At 40.1% G+C, this 17880-nt stretch overlaps 1 protein-coding gene across 5 annotated transcripts in view; it reads left to right on the top strand.

The window, feature by feature from the left end:
- XPNPEP3 (X-prolyl aminopeptidase 3) overlaps positions 1 to 17880 on the top strand; it is a 90408-nt gene that overhangs the window by 47219 nt on the left and 25309 nt on the right. For all 5 annotated transcript variants that reach the window (XM_010599310.3, XM_010599311.3, XM_023559895.2 and 2 more), the window contains exons 5-7: positions 4489 to 4551; positions 5411 to 5524; positions 9759 to 9844. In XM_010599310.3, the coding sequence (XP_010597612.1) occupies positions 4489 to 4551; positions 5411 to 5524; positions 9759 to 9844 (263 nt within the window). The remainder of the gene's footprint in view (positions 1 to 4488; positions 4552 to 5410; positions 5525 to 9758; positions 9845 to 17880) is intronic.

Genomic DNA, 17880 nt, shown 5'->3' with positions numbered 1-17880 from the left:
ATGGAAGCAAATTGCCAGTACTTTATCCTGCAGAGCCACTGGATGGGTTCGAAATGCTAACCTTTCGGTTAGCAGCCGAGTGCTTACCCCATCGCACCACGAGGGCTCCTTTTTCTTCCTCCAGTACCACCTATATGACAGAATGAACTGTCCCCATAGGGTTTCTTGGGCCGTCATCTTTATGGGAGCAGATTGCCGGGCCTTTTTCCCACAGAGCCGCTGGGTAGGTTCAAACCACCAACCTTTCACTTAGCAGCTGAGTGAGCACTTAACCACTGTGCCACTGGGGCTCCTGAAACTCCTCTAAATGCAGAAAAATTGAATGTATCTGCCTTTTGGATTTTATGTCTTGAGGAGCTTGAGGAGAGGTACTTGTGTGTCCTCCAGCTTCCTATAAAATTCTAACCAAGTTTTGGTGGGCACTCTATCAGTTTCCTCCTTTTTCACGTCATTTTGAATCAGCCATCAAAAAACTTCCACATGATTAAGGCCTGAATTGTTGCTTGCTTTCTCATTTTATGTCTTTTGTAAAGCCCTAACTTTTTATTAAGGAGCCCTGGTGGCACAGTGGTTAAAAGCACTCAGCTACTAACCAAAAGGTCTACAGTTCCAACCCACCAGCTACTCCGTGGGAGAAAGATGTGACATTCTGCTTCCATAAAGATTTACAGCCTTGGAAACCCTATGGGGCAGTTCTACTCTGTCTTACAGGGCCACTATGAGTAGGAATTGATTCAATGACAACGGGTTTGGATTTTTTGGATTGTTTTTTACATTTTATTATCCATATGAGGAAGGTGGGACGAAAGATCTAGAACTACTCTTTTACATCCTGAGGTCCACCAGCAAAATCACATATAAAGCCCATGCTGGTGGTCATCTTCTATCACAGTGTCAGTAGTAACCTGGATAAGGGGTGGCCCATTAAGGGGGGTGGTTTCCATCATACAGCCAGCCAGCACCTACATCTGTACAATGTCTGCAGCTTCTGTAGGTGCTGACCATTTATGACAAGGAAAGGGCAGTTGCCCATCTCTAGGGATGTATGTTGATCCCCTACCTTAACCCATTCTAGTTAACTAGGAGCCTCCCTGTGAACCGGTGTGAGCCCACACATTCCCCTCCATTCAGCCGTGTTCCAAGCCAGACATACTGTTCCTTGACCTAAAGTTCTCAAGAGTAATTTTTGATAAGAGTTGACCAGGGTGTTGCCTGGAATAGTCTACAAAATAAAGCATTTCCTTCACTGACTAGCCCCTGCTTCCATGGTTTCTTGCCCTCATTCAGCATAAACGAAAAAAAAACAAACCTGTTGTTGTCAAGTCAATTCCGACTCATAGTAACATAACCCACTTGAGTTATCTTAGTGCTAGTGGGTCTCACAGGCTTCACTGACTTATCAAAAAAAAAAAAAAAAAATCACAGTAGTCCAGGTTTCTTTGGTTGGAACTCCACCTGCCGGCCAGAGAGAGTGAAGGTCACTTGAAGGCAATTCTGAGTGAGCTTTCTGCAACCCTGAAAGCAACCAGCACCACTGAGTTTTTAACAGAGCTGCCATCAATTTGCAATTCCTTTCTAATCAATTTTGCTAGGTCTTAAAGTTTAGGTAGGTTCTGTCATTCCAGATTTCATCAGAAAGTTTTATTATCAGTTCCGATTTTAAAGCCTGTGCTACGTCAAACCAAGGGTGGCTTGGCAATCACTCAGGCATCAACATTTTGTTTTCATTCTGTTTATCAAAATTCTTTTTCTTTCTAAATAATGCCCGAGCCATGTTTTTAGTTAAGAATGAGTAAGAAATGCTGGGACAACTGGATATCCACATGCAAAAGAATGAAGTTGGGTCTCTACTCATACCATATACAAAAATTAACTCAAAATGAATCAAGGACCTAAATACAACATTTAAAGCTATAAAACCCTTAGAAGAAAACATGGGGTAGATCTTCAGGACCTCGGATTTGGCAGTGGATTCTTAGATATGACACCAAAAGCACAAGCAACAAAAGAAAAAATAGGAAATTGGACTTCATTAAAATTAAACTTTTGTGCATCAAATGACACAATTGAGAGAGTGAAAAGGCAACTCGCAGAATGGAGAAGTATGTGTAAGTTGTATATCTGATAAGGGTTTGATTTCCAGACCATATAAAGGACTCTTACAACTCAACCCAGTCAAAAAAATAGACAAAGGACTTGAAGAGACATTTCTCAAAAAAAAAAAGATATGCAAATGCCTGGCTAGTACGTGAAAAGATGCTCAACATCAGCAGTCATTCCCACCCCAGACCCAATCTCACTGCCGTTGTGTCGATTCTGACTCATGGTGACCCTACAGGACAGAGTTGAACTGCCCATAGGGTTTCCAAGGAGATGCCGGTGGATTCAAACTGCTGACCTTTTGGTTAGCAGCCAAGTGCTCAAATATCATATCTGCGCCACGGGGTCTCCTTTAGCAAAACAGCTCAAGCTAATTATAAACAGAGAGCCAAAGGACAAGTCCAAGTGATATCTCTGTGACTACATATATCCTTCCTTCCAGACATCTCTACTGGAGTTTTTCTTAGTTACCTAAACTTGGGCTCTTCCGTCTACCAAACCTGATGCTTCTCCAGCATTTTTTTTTCATGGTTAATGATGTAATATCTACCCAGCTACCTTAGGTAGAAATGTGGAAGTTATCCTTGCAATTACTTCTAACCCCTACATCTGATGAGTCACCAAGTTCACTCCTAGGGAGGCAGAAGAGTTTGGTGGAAAACATTCACGCAGACCTGGGTTTCAATGTCAAGCCGCATCCTTTTGCCAAATTATTAAACTTTGCAGAGCCCTAGTCACTACAGCCATAAAATAAGGATGACCTCACCCATCTCACAGAGGTGTAGGAAGAGGAAATGAAATCATTAAAGTGCCCAAGCACAATAGAAAACCTAGTTGTCCTTAACTGTCTTCTTGCTTCCGGTATTGCCTTAGCCTAACTCAATGCCCCACAGAGTGATCTTTATAAATTTGACCATCGCTCTCTACTTAAAGGTCTTTGGTAGCTCCCTGTTTGTAGGATTAAATTGAAGCTTGCTCATGCAAGACCCGTCACGATCAGGCCCCTGCCTCCTTCCCAGCTTCATCTATGCTCACTCCTCCACGTGTGCTTGGCACTCTAGCCATACCACACTCCTGGAGATGGGCCATAGTCTGCGCCATCCCCCTGCCTAACGTCCCCTTCTCCCCTTTCCTCAAGTGGCATAGTCCCAAATGGCACAATCTCCTAGTCTTCTGTCACACACGCACACATGAGATCGCTCCTGCAGTGCTTTTCCTTCCCACCTTCCTCCCATAAGCTACTCAGTGCCCATTCCTGACACGTTCTAATTGTGAGATGTGCAGAGTGAAACACAAAGAAAGCACCTTTCACATTTTTCAAGAATCAAAATACAAACATTTACATAGCAGCCAGTGAAGTAAGGTGGCAGAGTGGTTAAGTTGTTAACTAAAAGGTTGGCAGTTCGAATCCACCAGCCGCTCCTTGGAAACCCTATGGGGCAGGTTCTACTCTGTCCTATAGGGTCACTATGAGTCAGAATCAACTCGACCGCAATGGATTTTTTTTTTTTTCTAGTGAAGTAAGAGTTGAGATGAGATGTGGATTGGAAGTATGAGCCAGGTTGGAATCGACTCAATGGCAACGGGTTTGGTTTTTTTTTTTATGTAAGCTAGAGGAGCTCTGGCGATTTAGTGGTTAAAGCACTCAGCTGCAAACCACCAGGTCAGCAGTTCGAATTTCTTATGGTATTACTTATAGGCCAAGGATTCCTGGTGGCGCAGGAGTTAAGCACTCAGCTGAGAACTGAATGGTTGGTAGTTCGAACCTACAGGCCACTGTGCAGGAGAAAGATGTGGCAGTCTGCTTCTGTAAAGATTTCAGCCTCAGAAGCCCTGTGAGGCAATTCTGTTCTGTCCTGTAGGGTCGCTGTGAGTCAGAATCAACTCGATGGCAACAGATTATACATAGGACAGTGGTTCTCAACTGAGGGTGATTTTGTCCCCCAGGGGACAGTTGGCAACGTCTGGTGGTCACAACTGGGGAATACTACTGGCATTCTACATTGCACAGAGCAGTCACCTACTATATAGAATTATCTGACCCAAAATGATAACAGTGCTGAGAAGCCCTCCTAGAAACCGAACATTCCAGGGCTGTAGAAGAATTTTGCTACATAATGACGCATGTTTTTCCTTGTAGCTTATTCTAGCACTCAGTGTATATTCTGAGCGGGAAGGTTGGTGCCCTTCCATTGAATCTGTCATCGGTTAAATAGTCCTGAAAGCAAGTTTTTTTCTGTCAGAAATCTTATGTTATTATACGCACTAAGTCACAACTTCAGATCGACAAAATTGGAGGGAAGGGGTGCTTTTCGGTCAAGTTCCAGAACTTTGAGCGTTTGCTCAATCAACGTAGACTGTTCTTTTCATCCTCCTTTCTCCTTGCAGGCTTTCATAGAGACCATGTATAGCAGCAAAGCCCCTGTGGAGGAAGCCTTTCTTTACGCCAAGGTGAGTTAGGTGGTTGGGAAGGTCTTGTTGGAGGGGACTGTCAAATAATTTCATTGATCTGCAGGTGGCGTCTAGTTGGCTTTCATGAAAGTGACCAGGATGTCAGCTACGAGGATTTGGTTCTTAAATGTCACTGGTAATTTATTTGACGAGTCTAAACACATGGCGTTACAATCAAATGAAGAAATTTGCAAAGTAGAACAGATGAAGAAGGAAAGGCTTACACAGATGTGAGATGAGAAGGAGAATACTGTTCAGGTGAATGTGAAGGAAGTGCCAGAAACAGTGGCACATACTCGCCAGTCTCCAGCGCCATCCTGAGGGTGGTGAAAATAGTGGAATTTACCATTTGTCAAGCATCATTTTTCACTTTTCCAGAGCAGTTAGACTGAAAGCTGTTTGAAAGGTTGAAATTAATAATTTAGAGCTATAGTTAAAAGTGCAAGTCGTATCCGTCCCCATGTTTATCTAAATAAGAATAAACAAACAGTAACCTTACATGGTTGTATCTCTGTACTTAGGCCTGATCACAGGTTTCAGTGTCGCCATCTGACCCTTAACAGACATAGGAACTTTAGAGAGAACTCAGAAGAAGAGGAGAGACTTAGTAACAGGCTTGAATAATAAGACTGGTGAGAGAAAAAGAGTAGAGTGTACTTAGCGTGGATTGTAGCGTGTGGGCAAGAATGAAAGAAATGGACTGAAAGTGCAGCATAGAAAGCGTGACTGGGTATGCTGGCTAGCTAGCAGTGGTGACTTACTATAAGTACTGGCATGGCGGCATGGGCACTGGAGTCTGGGCAGCGCCAGCCCTACAGAAATCCTTTGTGTTGTCATATCTTGCTGTTGTTTTTTATAGTTTGAATTTGAATGCCGGGCTCGTGGCGCAGACATCTTAGCCTACCCACCTGTGGTTGCTGGTGGTAATCGATCAAACACTTTGCACTACGTGAATAATAATCAACTCATCAAGGTACACGTAACGCCCTTCCCCTTCCGTACTGCTTCCACTGGGTCCAGATGCCTGAGTAGAAAACTCACTAACCTTCAGCTTTCACAAATTAATTGCCATTTACAAAGACTTTATTGTTTATAAAATGCTGTTGCAGACATCATCTCCTTGGATCCTGCATTAGCACTGTGAGATAGGCGCAGCTATTAGCGTGCCTATTAATAGATGAGGAAAATAAGCCTAAAAAATTAAGTTGCTCATTTGTGAGTGCAGAGCCAAGATTCAGAGCCATGTATTCTACTCTGCAGCTTCTGCTCATTTGGTAACACTGTTTCTCTAAGGACTTGGGACAGTGTATGATTCAATTTATATAAAGTTCTAAAATAGGCAAAACTAATTCTGTGGTTAGAGAAATCAGATCAGTGGTTGTTTCTGGTGGGGGTTGACTGGGAAGGGGCATGAGGGTGTTGACACAACTGATTTAACTGTCTGCTTAAGGTCTGAGTGTTTTACTCTATGTAAATTCTGCCTCCGAAACATTATTGGTTAAAAAAAATCTCACCAGAGATTTGTTGATTTTTATTAGTCTTTTAAGGCCAGCTTTTAGCATCATTCCTTTCTACTTTTATCTTTGTTTTCTATCGCATGGCTTCATCTCTATTATTTTTATCCTTCTACTCTTTGTGTTTATCTTGTTCTTTTTCTAGCATCTTAAATTAGATACTTAGTTCATCAATTTTTATTTTTTCTTCTTTCCTATTCTTACTATGTAAAGATAGATTTCTCACTTTCATTATATTCCTTAAGTTTTTTGGCTAAGTTGTAAAATGTATCATACATTAAGTGCAGTTAATATAATGTGCAGTTTAAAAATAATAATAAAATGCACACCCATGTATCCATCGTCAAGGATAAGAACATATAGTTACCGTAGAGGTCCCCAGGGCGAGTCCAGCCACATCCCTCTCCCCATCTCCCAGAGGTAACCACTGCCTTAGCTTCTGTTGTAATCATTCTCTTGCTTTTCTTGATAGTTTCACCACTAATATGTTTATTCCTAAATATACGTTCTTCAGTCTGGAAAAACTGAGGAGTGAACACAAACCAGCTTTATAAGGGATAAAGCAGGATTCCCCCTCTGAGGTGAAGTGACCCAAGAGAAAATAAGTTGAGAACTTCTAGTTCATAGTCCAGCTTCGGTTACCTGAGCTTACAAGAACCCTTTCTGGGGAAGTCAGTGGGCAAGGTCAACAAGCTCTGAGAAATACAGGGTGTACTACTGGGGCATCTGGAAGGGCTCTAGTATGGACCAGGCCCTAGCCATCTGGCAGAAATAGAGTCAGAGAAGACAGGCCGCCCTGTGTCTTCTGCCTCTAAGCTTACTGTAGATACTGCCACTCTCAGGCCTAGGTCAGAGTAGGACAGTTCTGTTTGTTTAGATTTGCCTGCATGTCCACTGTTCCTTCTTGCCTCTTATATGGCCTTTCTGGGCTCGCCTTCCTTCTGCTTTAAGAGCATCCTGTAAATGAAGGTCTGTTGCTAATAAACTCCGTTCTGTTTTTGTTTGGCTGAAAATATTCTCATTCTTGAAAGGTGGCCTTGCCAAAAAAGAAGGGACAGTCCTATGTTGACAGCTGCGTTCACTCATCATCTTGAATGTATTATTCCCCTGTTTTCTGACTTTCAGTGTTACTGATTTCAAACAAGCAAACAAACAAAAACACTAATAATCGTTCCTTGCGGGAAATCTTTTTTCTTTGGCTGTTTTTAAGATCTCTCTCTCTCTCTCTGATTCCTCAGTGTCATTATGATACGTCTGAGCACAAAGTTATTTTTACTTATCTTGGTTATGAAACCTCCTGCTTCCTGAATCTGTGACTTCATGTTTTTCATCAGTTCTGTCACCTCTCCTACATGCTCTCTGTTCACTCTTTCAGGGGTTTCAATTAAAGGTTAGTTAGACCCTATCATTTTGTCCTCCATATGCTAACTTCTCTTTCATGTTTAACTTCACCTTGACTCTTTCTGTCACATTTTAGGTGATTTTATTAGATCTGTCTTACAGGAAACTATTTTTTTCTTCAATTGTCTAATCTGCTATGTAAACCATCCACTTAGTGTTCCGTTTCAGTAGTTACGTTTTTCATTGTTTCGTGCCCATTTGACTCCTTTCAGTTTTGCATAGTTATTCTGTGTTTAACTTTTTTTTTAATAATTTTTATTGTGCTTTAAGTGAAAGTTTACAAATCAAGTCAGCCTGTCACACAAAAACCCATATACACCTTGCTACACACTCCCAATTACTCTCCCCCTAATGAGACAGCCCGCTCTCTCCCTCCAGTCTCTCTTTTCGTGTCCATTTCGTCAGCTTCTAACCCCCTCCACCCTCTCATCTCCCCTCCAGCAGGAGATGCCACCATAGTCTCAAGCATCCGCCTGATCTAAGAAGCTCACTCCTCACCAGCATCCCTCTCCAACCCATTGTCCAGTCCAATCCATGTCTGAAGAGTTGGCTTTGGGAATGGTTTCTGTCCTGGGGCAACAGAAGATCTGGGGGCCATGACCACTGGGGTCCTTCCAGTCTCAGTGAGACCATTAAGTCAGGTCTTAGGAGAATTTGGGGTCTGCATCCCACTGCTTCCCTTCTCCCTTAGGGGTTCTCTGTTGTGTTCCCTGTCAGGGCAGTCATCCATTGTAGCTGTGCACCATCTAGTTTTTCTGGTCTTAGGATGATGTAGTCGCTGGTTCATGTGGCCCTTGCTGTCTCTTGGGCTCATAATCGCCTTGTGTCCTTGGTGCATAGTTATTCTAGATTGTGTCTTGTTGCTTGCACATTGTTGTTTTTTCATTCTTTATCCTTTTAATGTTTCATACCTAGCTATTCTGTAGCTGATATTTCCATTATCTGAAGTCCTTGGAAGATTTGAATTTGGTATTCGTTTTTCCTGCTAACCCTCACTCGTGGTGATTTACCTCCTTGTGTGCTTGGCAGCCCTTGGTTGTGACCTCATATTTGCTTGATACTATTTTTGGGGAAGTTATACAGGCCTAAATTAGGGGAAATTTCCTCCAAAGGTTATTTGCATATGTTTTTGTGAGGAGCCACCAGGGTCCTAATGACCTGGGACCATTTTATCCCCCATGAGGGTCTCAGGTTCAGTTTCCTCGCTTTTCTACAAGATCTCAGGACAGCACCTCCTCTGCTATGTCCTTTAATGCTTACCTTATCACTTCTCCAGCTCTAGTTTAAGCTCTGAGTTCGTCTGTTTTAAGGAGAGAAACAGTCCTAAACACATCTCTTACAGTATGTGATGTCAGCATTTCATAAAATATATTTTTATCCAGGTTATAGTTGTTTTCTAACAGAAGATTTAGCCCACTATATTGCCAGAAACAAAAACTCCACATCCACTCTTTGCAGTTGCCATGACTCTATATCTACGAGGCTTCTCCCCTGCCCCACCCCAGTTTATCCTGAGAATATTAGTCAGAGAAGACTAAAGTACTCGAGCACTCATGTAACTATTATTCTACTATCAGACAAATTTTGCAGTTATTTACACGTGAGTAAGACCCTGTTCCTGTCTTCAAGGGCATAAGCAGATCACTTATATAACACGATAAGTAGTAAAATAGAGATAGACCCAAAGCTTTCTTCTCTCCCCACGTATATTATGATGGGGGAACAGAGGGGAAGTGATATGGTAAAGTTAAGTGGTATGGGTAATTGTTTTTGAATAAGGCCCTGGATACCATCTTGCATAGGTTTATTATTATTATTAACAATAATGGTAACATTTATGATGTGCTAAGGTAACTCATTGGAAACCCTGGTGGTGTAGTGGTTAAGTGCTATGGCTGCTAACTGAAGGGTCGGCAGTTTGAATCCACCAGGCGCTCCTTGGAGACTCTACAGGGCAGTTCTACTCTGTCCTATAGGGTCGCTATGAGTCAGAATCAACTCGACGGCCCTGGGTTTGGTTTTGTTTTTTTTTTTTTAAGGTAACCATAAAAAAAAAATAGTAATTCAAACAGTCTGGTTCTAGAGCCCATGCACTTATCCTCTATGTAATACTACCTTTCTTGAGCCAGTGCCAGTTCATTTGACAAGATTAGATGCTGTTTCTTGTTGAGAAGGAATCAGAAATCAATCTCCTTTAAATTAGAGCTCTTTAAAATGAAAGACACAGAGAGCTTAGTTAGAAGAAAAAACAACTTGCAGTCACCCACTTTATCCATCTTCCTTTTGTTCCAGGATGGAGAAACGGTGCTTCTGGATGGTGGGTGTGAGTCTAACTGCTACGTGAGTGACATCACCCGCACCTGGCCTGTCAATGGCAGGTAGGGCTTCTACAGAGTAACATGTTCCATTGCTTCTTAGAAGTGTGGGTTGGAATATGGATATACTTGGAATAAGTGACTAAAGAAGCATATAAGTCCCCTTTAGGTCCGGTTAGCTGCCTTTGCAGAGGCCCTGATTATGTTTCTGAGTTGTTTTGCTCACCATATCAAAGGATCAGGCACTGAGAAACAACCAATTAGCATACAGACACACACACACGCACGCACACTTCAATGATTTTGAAGTTTATTTTTCTCTGATTAAAAAAAAACAAAAACCCGTTGCCATCGAGTTGGTTCCAACTCAGAGTGACCCTATAGAAAAGAGTAGAACTGCCCCATAGAGTTTCCAGGGAGTGCCTGGTGGATTCAAACTGCCAAGCTTTTGGTTAGCAGCCGTAGCGCTTAACCACTACACCACTAGGGTTTCCTTTCTCTGATTACAAACATAATATTTGGGTTATGGTAGAGTAACTCATTGGATTAACCCTCCACAGGTAATAATCATAATATCTAGACAAAATATTAAAAACAGCTATTTGAAGGTACCGGAGAATTTCCAAAAATAGGCATAAACTGGACAGGTCTATCCTTTAAAGAACTCTGATGAGTAAAATGTAAATGATAAGGGTGTTTTGCCTGAGGGCACTGCGAGATCCACAGAGCTCAGGCACAGAAAGCCACAGCCTTCTCGGCTTTAGATACAGGCAGTCCCCAAGTTATGAACATCAGACTTATATACAATCCGTAGTTATGAATTTTTACATTAAAAATTTGAGGTACATACAATGGTTCATGATAACGGGCACTACTTTTTGACAGGCATCAAAATATTGTTATTACTGTATTATGTTAAAGATGTTTTAGTGCATCTAGAAGTTTCTTTAATGTTTTTTATGCATAGAAAGATACAGTACATTTTAAGACAAACATGTGACTGATGCTAGATATGAACTGTACCTAACTGTTCCAATTTACATACAGATTTGACTTAAAGACAGATCTAGGAATGGAACTCATTGCTAATCCAGGGACTGCATGTACTTTCTGCCAGAAAGAAATACAGTAACATACTGAAGATGCTCAAAGAAAGAAAATAGGAGCCAAAGATTTTTTTTATTATACTTTAGATGAAGGTTTAGAGAACAAACTAGCTTCTCATTAAATAGCTAGAATACATATTGCTTTATGACATTGGATAACAACCCCACGGCATGTCAACACTCTCCCTTCTCAACCTTAGGTTCCCTATTACCAGCTGTCCTGTCCTCTCCTGCCTTCTAGTCCTTGCCCCTGGGCTGCTGTGCCCATTTAGTCTCGTTTTGTTTTATGGGCCTGTCTAATCTTTGGATGAGGGGTGAACCTCAGGAGTGACTTCATTACTGAGCTAAAAGGTTGTCCAGGGACCATATTCTCAGGGTTCCTCAAGTCTCTGTCAGGCCAGTAAGTCTGTTTTGTTTTGTTTTATTGTGCCTTAAGTGAAAGTTTACAAATCAAGTCAGTCTCTCAAACAAAAATTTATATACACCTAGCTATATACTCCTCGTTGCTCTCCCCCTAATGAAACAGCACACTCCTCTCTACCCTCTATTTTTGTGTCCATTCGGCCAGCTTCTGACCCCCTCTGTCCTCTCATCTCCCATCCAGACAGGAGCTGTCCACATGCTCTCATGTGTCTACTTGATCCAAAAAAGCTCACTCCTCACCAGTATCATTTTCTATCCCATAGTCCATTCCAATCCCTGTCTGAAGAGTTGGCTTTGGGAATGGTTGCTGTCTTGGGGTAACAGAAGGTCAGGGGACCATGACCTCCGTGGCCCTTCAGACCATTTAAGTCCGGTCTTTTTATGAGAATTTGGAGTCTGCATCCCATTACTCTCCCTCTCCTTCAGGGATTCTCTGTTGTGCTCCCTGTCAGGGCTGTCATCAGTTGTAGCCGGGCACCATCTAGTTCTTCTGGTCTCAGCTGATGTAGTTTCTGATTTATGTGGCCCTTTCTGTCTCCTGGGCTCATAATTACCTTGTATCTTTGGTGTTCTTCATTTTCCTTTGCTCTAGGTGGGTTGAAACCAATTGATGCTTCTTAGATGGCTGCTTGCTAGCATTTAAGACCCCAGAAGTCACTCTCGAAAGTGGGATGCAGAATGTTTTCTTAATAGATTTTATTATGCTAATTGACCTAGGTGTCCCCTGAAACCATGGTCCACAAACCCCAGCCACTGCTACTCTGGCCTTCAAAGCATTCAGTTTATTCAGGAAACTTCTTTGCTTTTGGTTTAGTCCAGTTGTGCTAACCTCGCCTGTATTGTGTGTTGTCTTTCCCTTCACCTAAATTAGTTCTTGTCTACTATCTAATTAGTGAATACCTCTCTTCCTCCTTCCCTCCCCACTCTTGTAACCATCAAAGAATATTTTATTCTCTGTTTAACCTATTTCTTGAGTTCTTATAATAGTGATCTCATACAATATTTGTCTTTTTGCAACTAATTTCACTCAGCCTAATGCCTTCCAGGTTCCTCCATGTTATGAAATGTTTCACAGATTCATCACTGCTCATTATCGCTGCATAGTATTCCATTGTGTGAACATACCATAATTTATTTATCCATTCATCCATTGACGGGCACCTTGGTAGCTTCCATCTTTTTGCTGTTGTAAACAGTGGTGCAGTGAACATGGGTCTGCATATATCTGTTCAGGTAAAGGCTCTTATTTTTCTAGGATATGTTCCAAGGAGTAGGATTGCTGGATCATATCGTAGTTCTATTTCTAGGTTTTTAAGGAAGCGCCAAATTGATTTCCAAAGTGGTTGTACCGTTTTGCTTTCCCACCAGCAGTGTAGTAAGTGTTCTAGTCTCTCCACAACCTCTCCAACATTTATTATTTTGTGTTTTTTGGATTAATGCCAGCCTTGTTGGAGTGAGATGGAATCTCATTGTAGTTTTGATATGCATTTCTCTAATGGCTAATGATCGTGAGCATTTCCTCATGTACCTGTTAGCCGCCTGAATGTCTTCTTTAGTGAAGTGTCTGTTCATATCCTTTGCTCATTTTTTAATTGGGTTATTTGTCTTTTTGTAGTTGAGTTTTTGCAGTATCCTGTAGATTTTAGAGCTCAGATGCTGATCGGGAATGTCATAGCTAAAAATTTTTTCCCAGTCTGTAGGTAATCTTTCTACTCTTTTGGTGTAGTCTTTCAGTGAGCATAGGTTTTTGATTTTTAGGAGCTCCCAGTTATCTAGTTTCTCTTCTGGTGTTTGTTAGTAATGTTTTGTGTACTGTTTATGCCATATATTAGACCTCCTAGCATTGTCCTATTTTTTTTTTTCTATAATCTTTATCGTTTTAGATTTTATATTTAGGTGTTTGATCCATTTTGAGTTCGTTTTTGTGCATGGTGTGAGGTATGGATCTTGTTTCATTTTTTTAGAGGTGGATATCCAGTTATGCCAGCACCATTCGTTAAAGAGATGGTCTTTCCCCCATTTAACTGTCTTTGGGCCTTTGTAAAATATCAGCTGCTCATATGTGGATGGATTTATGTCCGGATTCTCAATTCTGTTCCATTGGTCTATGTGTCTGTTGTTGTACCAGTACCAGGCTGTTTTGACTACTGTGGCTATATGATAGGTTCTAAAATCAGGTAGTGTTAGGCCTTCCACTTTGTTCTTCTTTTCCAGTGATGCTTTACTTATCTGGGGCCTCTTTCCCTTCCATATGAAGTTGGCAATTTGTTTCTTCATCTCATTAAAAAATGTTGTTGGAATTTGGACAGGAATTCCATTGTATCTATAGGTCGCTTTTGGTAGAGTAGACATTTTTACAATGTTGAGTCTTCCTATCCCCGAGCAAGGTATGTTTTTCCACTTCTGTAGGTCTCTTTTGGTTTCTTGCAGTAGTGTCTTGTAGTTTTCCTTGTATAGGTCTTTTACGTCTCTGGTAAGATTTATTCCTAAGTATTTTATCTTCTTGGGGGCTACCACAAATGATGGATTTGGCGATTTCCCCTTTCATGTTCTTTTTGTTGGTGTAAAGGAATCCAACTGATTTATGTATGTTTATCTTATATCCTGATACTATGCTGAACTCTTCCATTAGTTTCAGTGGTTTTCTTGAGGATTCTTTAGGGTTTTCTGTGTATAAGATCATGTCACCTGCAAATAGAGATACTTTTGCTTCTTCCTTACCAATCTGGATGCCCTTTATTTCTTTATGTAGCCTAATTGCTCTGCCTAGGACCTCCAGCACAATGTTAAATAAGAGTGGTGATAAAGGGCATCCTTGTCTGGCTCCTGATCTCAAGGGGAGTGCTTTCAGGCTCTCTCCATTTAGGATGACCTTGGCTTATGGCTTTGTTTAAATGCCCTTTATTATGTTGAGGAATTTTCCTTCTATTCCTATTTTTCTGAGAATTTTTATCATGAATGGGCGTTGAACTTTGTCAAATGCCTTTTCTGCATCAATTGATAAGATCATGTGGTTCTTTTGTTTTATTTACATGATGGATTACATTAATTGTTTTTCTAATGTTGAACTATCCTTACATACCTGGTATGAATCCCACTTGGTCATGGTGAATTATTTTTTTGATATGTTGTTGAATTCTGTTGGCTAGAATTTTGTTGAGGATTTTTGCATCTAAGTTCATGAGGGATATAGGTCTGTAATTTTCTTTTTTGTGTGGTATCTTTACCTGGTTTTGGTATCAGGGATATGCTGGTTTCATAGAATGAGTTTGGGAGTATTCTGTCCTTTTCTGTGCTCTGAAATATCTTGAGTAGTAGTGGTGTTAACTCTTCTCTGAAAGATTCATAGAACTCTGCAGTGAAACCCTCTGGGCTAGGGCTTTTTTTTGTTGGGAGTTTTTAAATTACCTTTTCAATCTCTTCTTTTGTTATGGGTTTATTTAGTTGTTCTGCCTCTGTTTGTGTTAGTTTAAAGATAAGTGTGTGTCTAGAAATTCATGTTTCTTCTAGGTTTTCAAATTTGTTAGAGTACAATTTTTTGTAGTAATCTGGTATGATTCTTTTAATTTCAGCTGGGTCTATTGTGATATTGCCCATCTCATTTCTTATTCAGGTTATTTGCTTCCTCTCCTGTTTTTCTTTTGTCAGTTTGGCTAATGGTTTATTAATTTTGTTAAGTTTTTCAAAGAACCAACATTTGGTCTTGTTAACTCCTTCATTTGTTTTTCTGTTGTCTATTTCATTTAATTCTGCTCTAATTTTTATTATTTGCTTTCTTCTGGTGCCTGAGGGTTCCTTTTGTTGCTCTCTTTCTCTCTTTGTTCAAGTTGTAGGGATAATTCTTTAATTTTGGCCCTTTCTTCTCTCTTTATGTGTGCATTTATTGATAAAAATTGACCTCTGAGCACTGCTTTTGCTGTGTCCCAAAGGTTCTGATAGGAAGTGTTTTCATTTTCATTGGATTCTATGAATTTCTTTATTCCATCCTTAATGTCTTCTATAACCCAGTCATTTTTGAGCAGGGTATTGTTCAGTTTCCAAGTGTTTGATTTCTTTTCCCTGCTTTTTCTGTTATGATTTCTAGTTTTATGGCCTTATGGTCAGAGAAGATGCTCTGTAATATTTCAATGTTTTGAATTCTGTTAAGGCTCGCTTTATGACCTAATATGTCATCTATTCTAGAGAACGTTCCATGTGCATTAGAAAAGAAAGTATACTTGGTTGCTGTTGGGTGGGGTGTTGTGTATATGTCTGTGAGGTCAAGTTGGTTGATTGTGGCATTTAGATCTTCTGTGTCTTTATTGAGCTTCTTTCTGGGTGTTCTGTCCTTCACCAAAAAGTAGCGTATTGAAATCTCCTATTGTAATTGTGGAGCTGTCTATCTCACTTTTCAATGCTGTTAGAGTTTGTTTTATGTATCTTGCACCCCTGTCATTGGGTGCATAAATATTTAATATGGTTATATCCTCCTGGTATATTGTCCCTTTAATCATTATGTAGTGTCCTTCCTTATCCTTCGTGGTGGATTTAACTTTAAAGTCTACTTTGTCAGAAGTAAATATTGCCACCCCTGCTCTTTTTTGATCGTTGTTTGCTTGATATATTTTTTTCCATCCTTCGAGTTTTAGTTCATTTGTGTCTCTAAGTCTAAGGTGTGTCTCTTGAAGGCAGCATATGGACGGATCATGTTTTTTAATCCATTCTGCCACTCTCTGTCTCTTTATTGGTGCATTTAGTCCATTTACATTCAGAGTAGTTACAGATAGGTATGAGTTTAGTGCTGTCATTTTGATGTCTTTTTGTGTGTTGTTGACAGTTTCTTTTTCCCACTTAAATTTTTGTGCTGAGTAGTTTATATATCGTCGGTTCCTCTTATTCATTGTTATTGATTTTGTTTCTGCTGACTCTGTATTTTTCCCTTGTATTTTATTTTAATGAGTAGGATAGTTAGTCTCCTTTGTGGTTACCTTAATATTTACTCCTATTTTTCTAAGTTTAAACCTAACTTTTATTTGTCTATGTTACCCTTGTCTTCCTCTCCATATGAAAGATTTATGACTACATTTCTCAGTCCCTCTTTATTGTTTTAATGTTGTCTTCTTTTATATAATAACACCACTATTTCCCTGTTTTGAACTTTTTTTTATCTTGATTTATTTTTGTGATTTCCCTATCTGGGTTGACATCTGGTTGCTCTGTCCTGTGTACCAGTCTTGGGTTGATATATGATATTATTGATTTTCTAACCAGAGAACTCCCTTTAGTATTTCTTGTAGTTTCAGTTTGGTTTTTACGAATTCCCTAAACTTCTTTTTATCTGGAAATGTCCTAATTTCACCTTCGTATTTGAGAGACAGTTTTGCTGACTATACGATTCTTGGCAGGCAATTTTTTTTCCTTCAGTGCTTTATATAAGTCATCCCATTGCCTTCTTGCCTGCATGTTTTCTGCCGAATAGTTCGAGTTTATTCTTATTGACTGTCCTTTGTAGGTGACTTTTTGTTTATCCCTAGCTGCTCTTAAAATTCTTTATCTTTGGTTTTGGCAAGTTTGATTATAATATGTCTTGGTGACTTTCTTTTAACATCTACCTTATGTGGAGTTCGATGAGCATCTTGGATAGGTATCTTCTCATCTTTCACGATATCAGGGAAGTTTTCCACCAACAAATCTTCTACAATTTTCTCTGTATTTTCTGTTATCTCTCCCTGTTCTGGTACTCCAGTCACTTGTAGGTTATTTCTCTTGATAGAGTCTCACCTGATTCTTGGAGCTTCTTCATTTTTTTTTAATTCTTTTATCTGACTTTCCTTCAACTATATTGGTACTAAGTGTTTTATCTTCAATCTCACTAATCCTTCCTTCCACTTCAACAGATCTGCTCCTTTGACTTCCTACTGAGTTATCTAACTCTGTAATTTTATTGTTAATCTTCTGAATTTATGATTGCTATCTCTCTATGGATTCTTGCAGCTTATTAAATTTTTCATTATGTTCTTGAATAACCTTTTTAATTTCTTCAGCTGCTTTATCTGTGTGTTCCTTGGTTTGGTCTGCATATTGCCTGAACTCCTTCCCGATATCGCTCCTGATGTGTTGAAGAGTTCTGTACATTAATCTTTTGTACTGTGCATCTGGTAATTCCAGGAAGGTACCTTCAACCAAAAGATCCCTTGATTCTTTGTTTTGTGAGCTTGTTGAAGCGATCATAGTCTGCTTCTTCATGTAATTTGATAATGACTGTTGTCTCCAAGCCATCTCTAAATTATTGTATTAGTTTATTTTATGTTTGTTTACTGTATGTTAGCTTCTTGCTTTGTTTTGTTTTGATATGCCCAAATGGTTTGCTTGAGTGAGCTAGCCTGATTATTTTTGCCTTTGAAGCTCTAAAGTCCTGTCACCAGATGGTTAGAGCTGTTATCAGGTATATGAGCCTAGAAGTCCATTCACTTTTCTTGTATGGGTTCATTCCAGGTGTCTAGGTAGTTAGTCATCAAGTGTGTAGTACAGGCTATGTCTTAGAGTCTTAGAGGGGCAAGGGTGATTGGTGTAGGTACAGGTATCTGGTTG

This window comes from Loxodonta africana, chromosome 4 (assembly GCF_030014295.1).
Source record: "Loxodonta africana isolate mLoxAfr1 chromosome 4, mLoxAfr1.hap2, whole genome shotgun sequence".
Lineage (NCBI taxonomy): Eukaryota > Metazoa > Chordata > Mammalia > Proboscidea > Elephantidae > Loxodonta > Loxodonta africana.
Note: the sequence above shows the minus strand (reverse complement) of the source record. Positions and strands in the feature narration are given on the sequence as shown.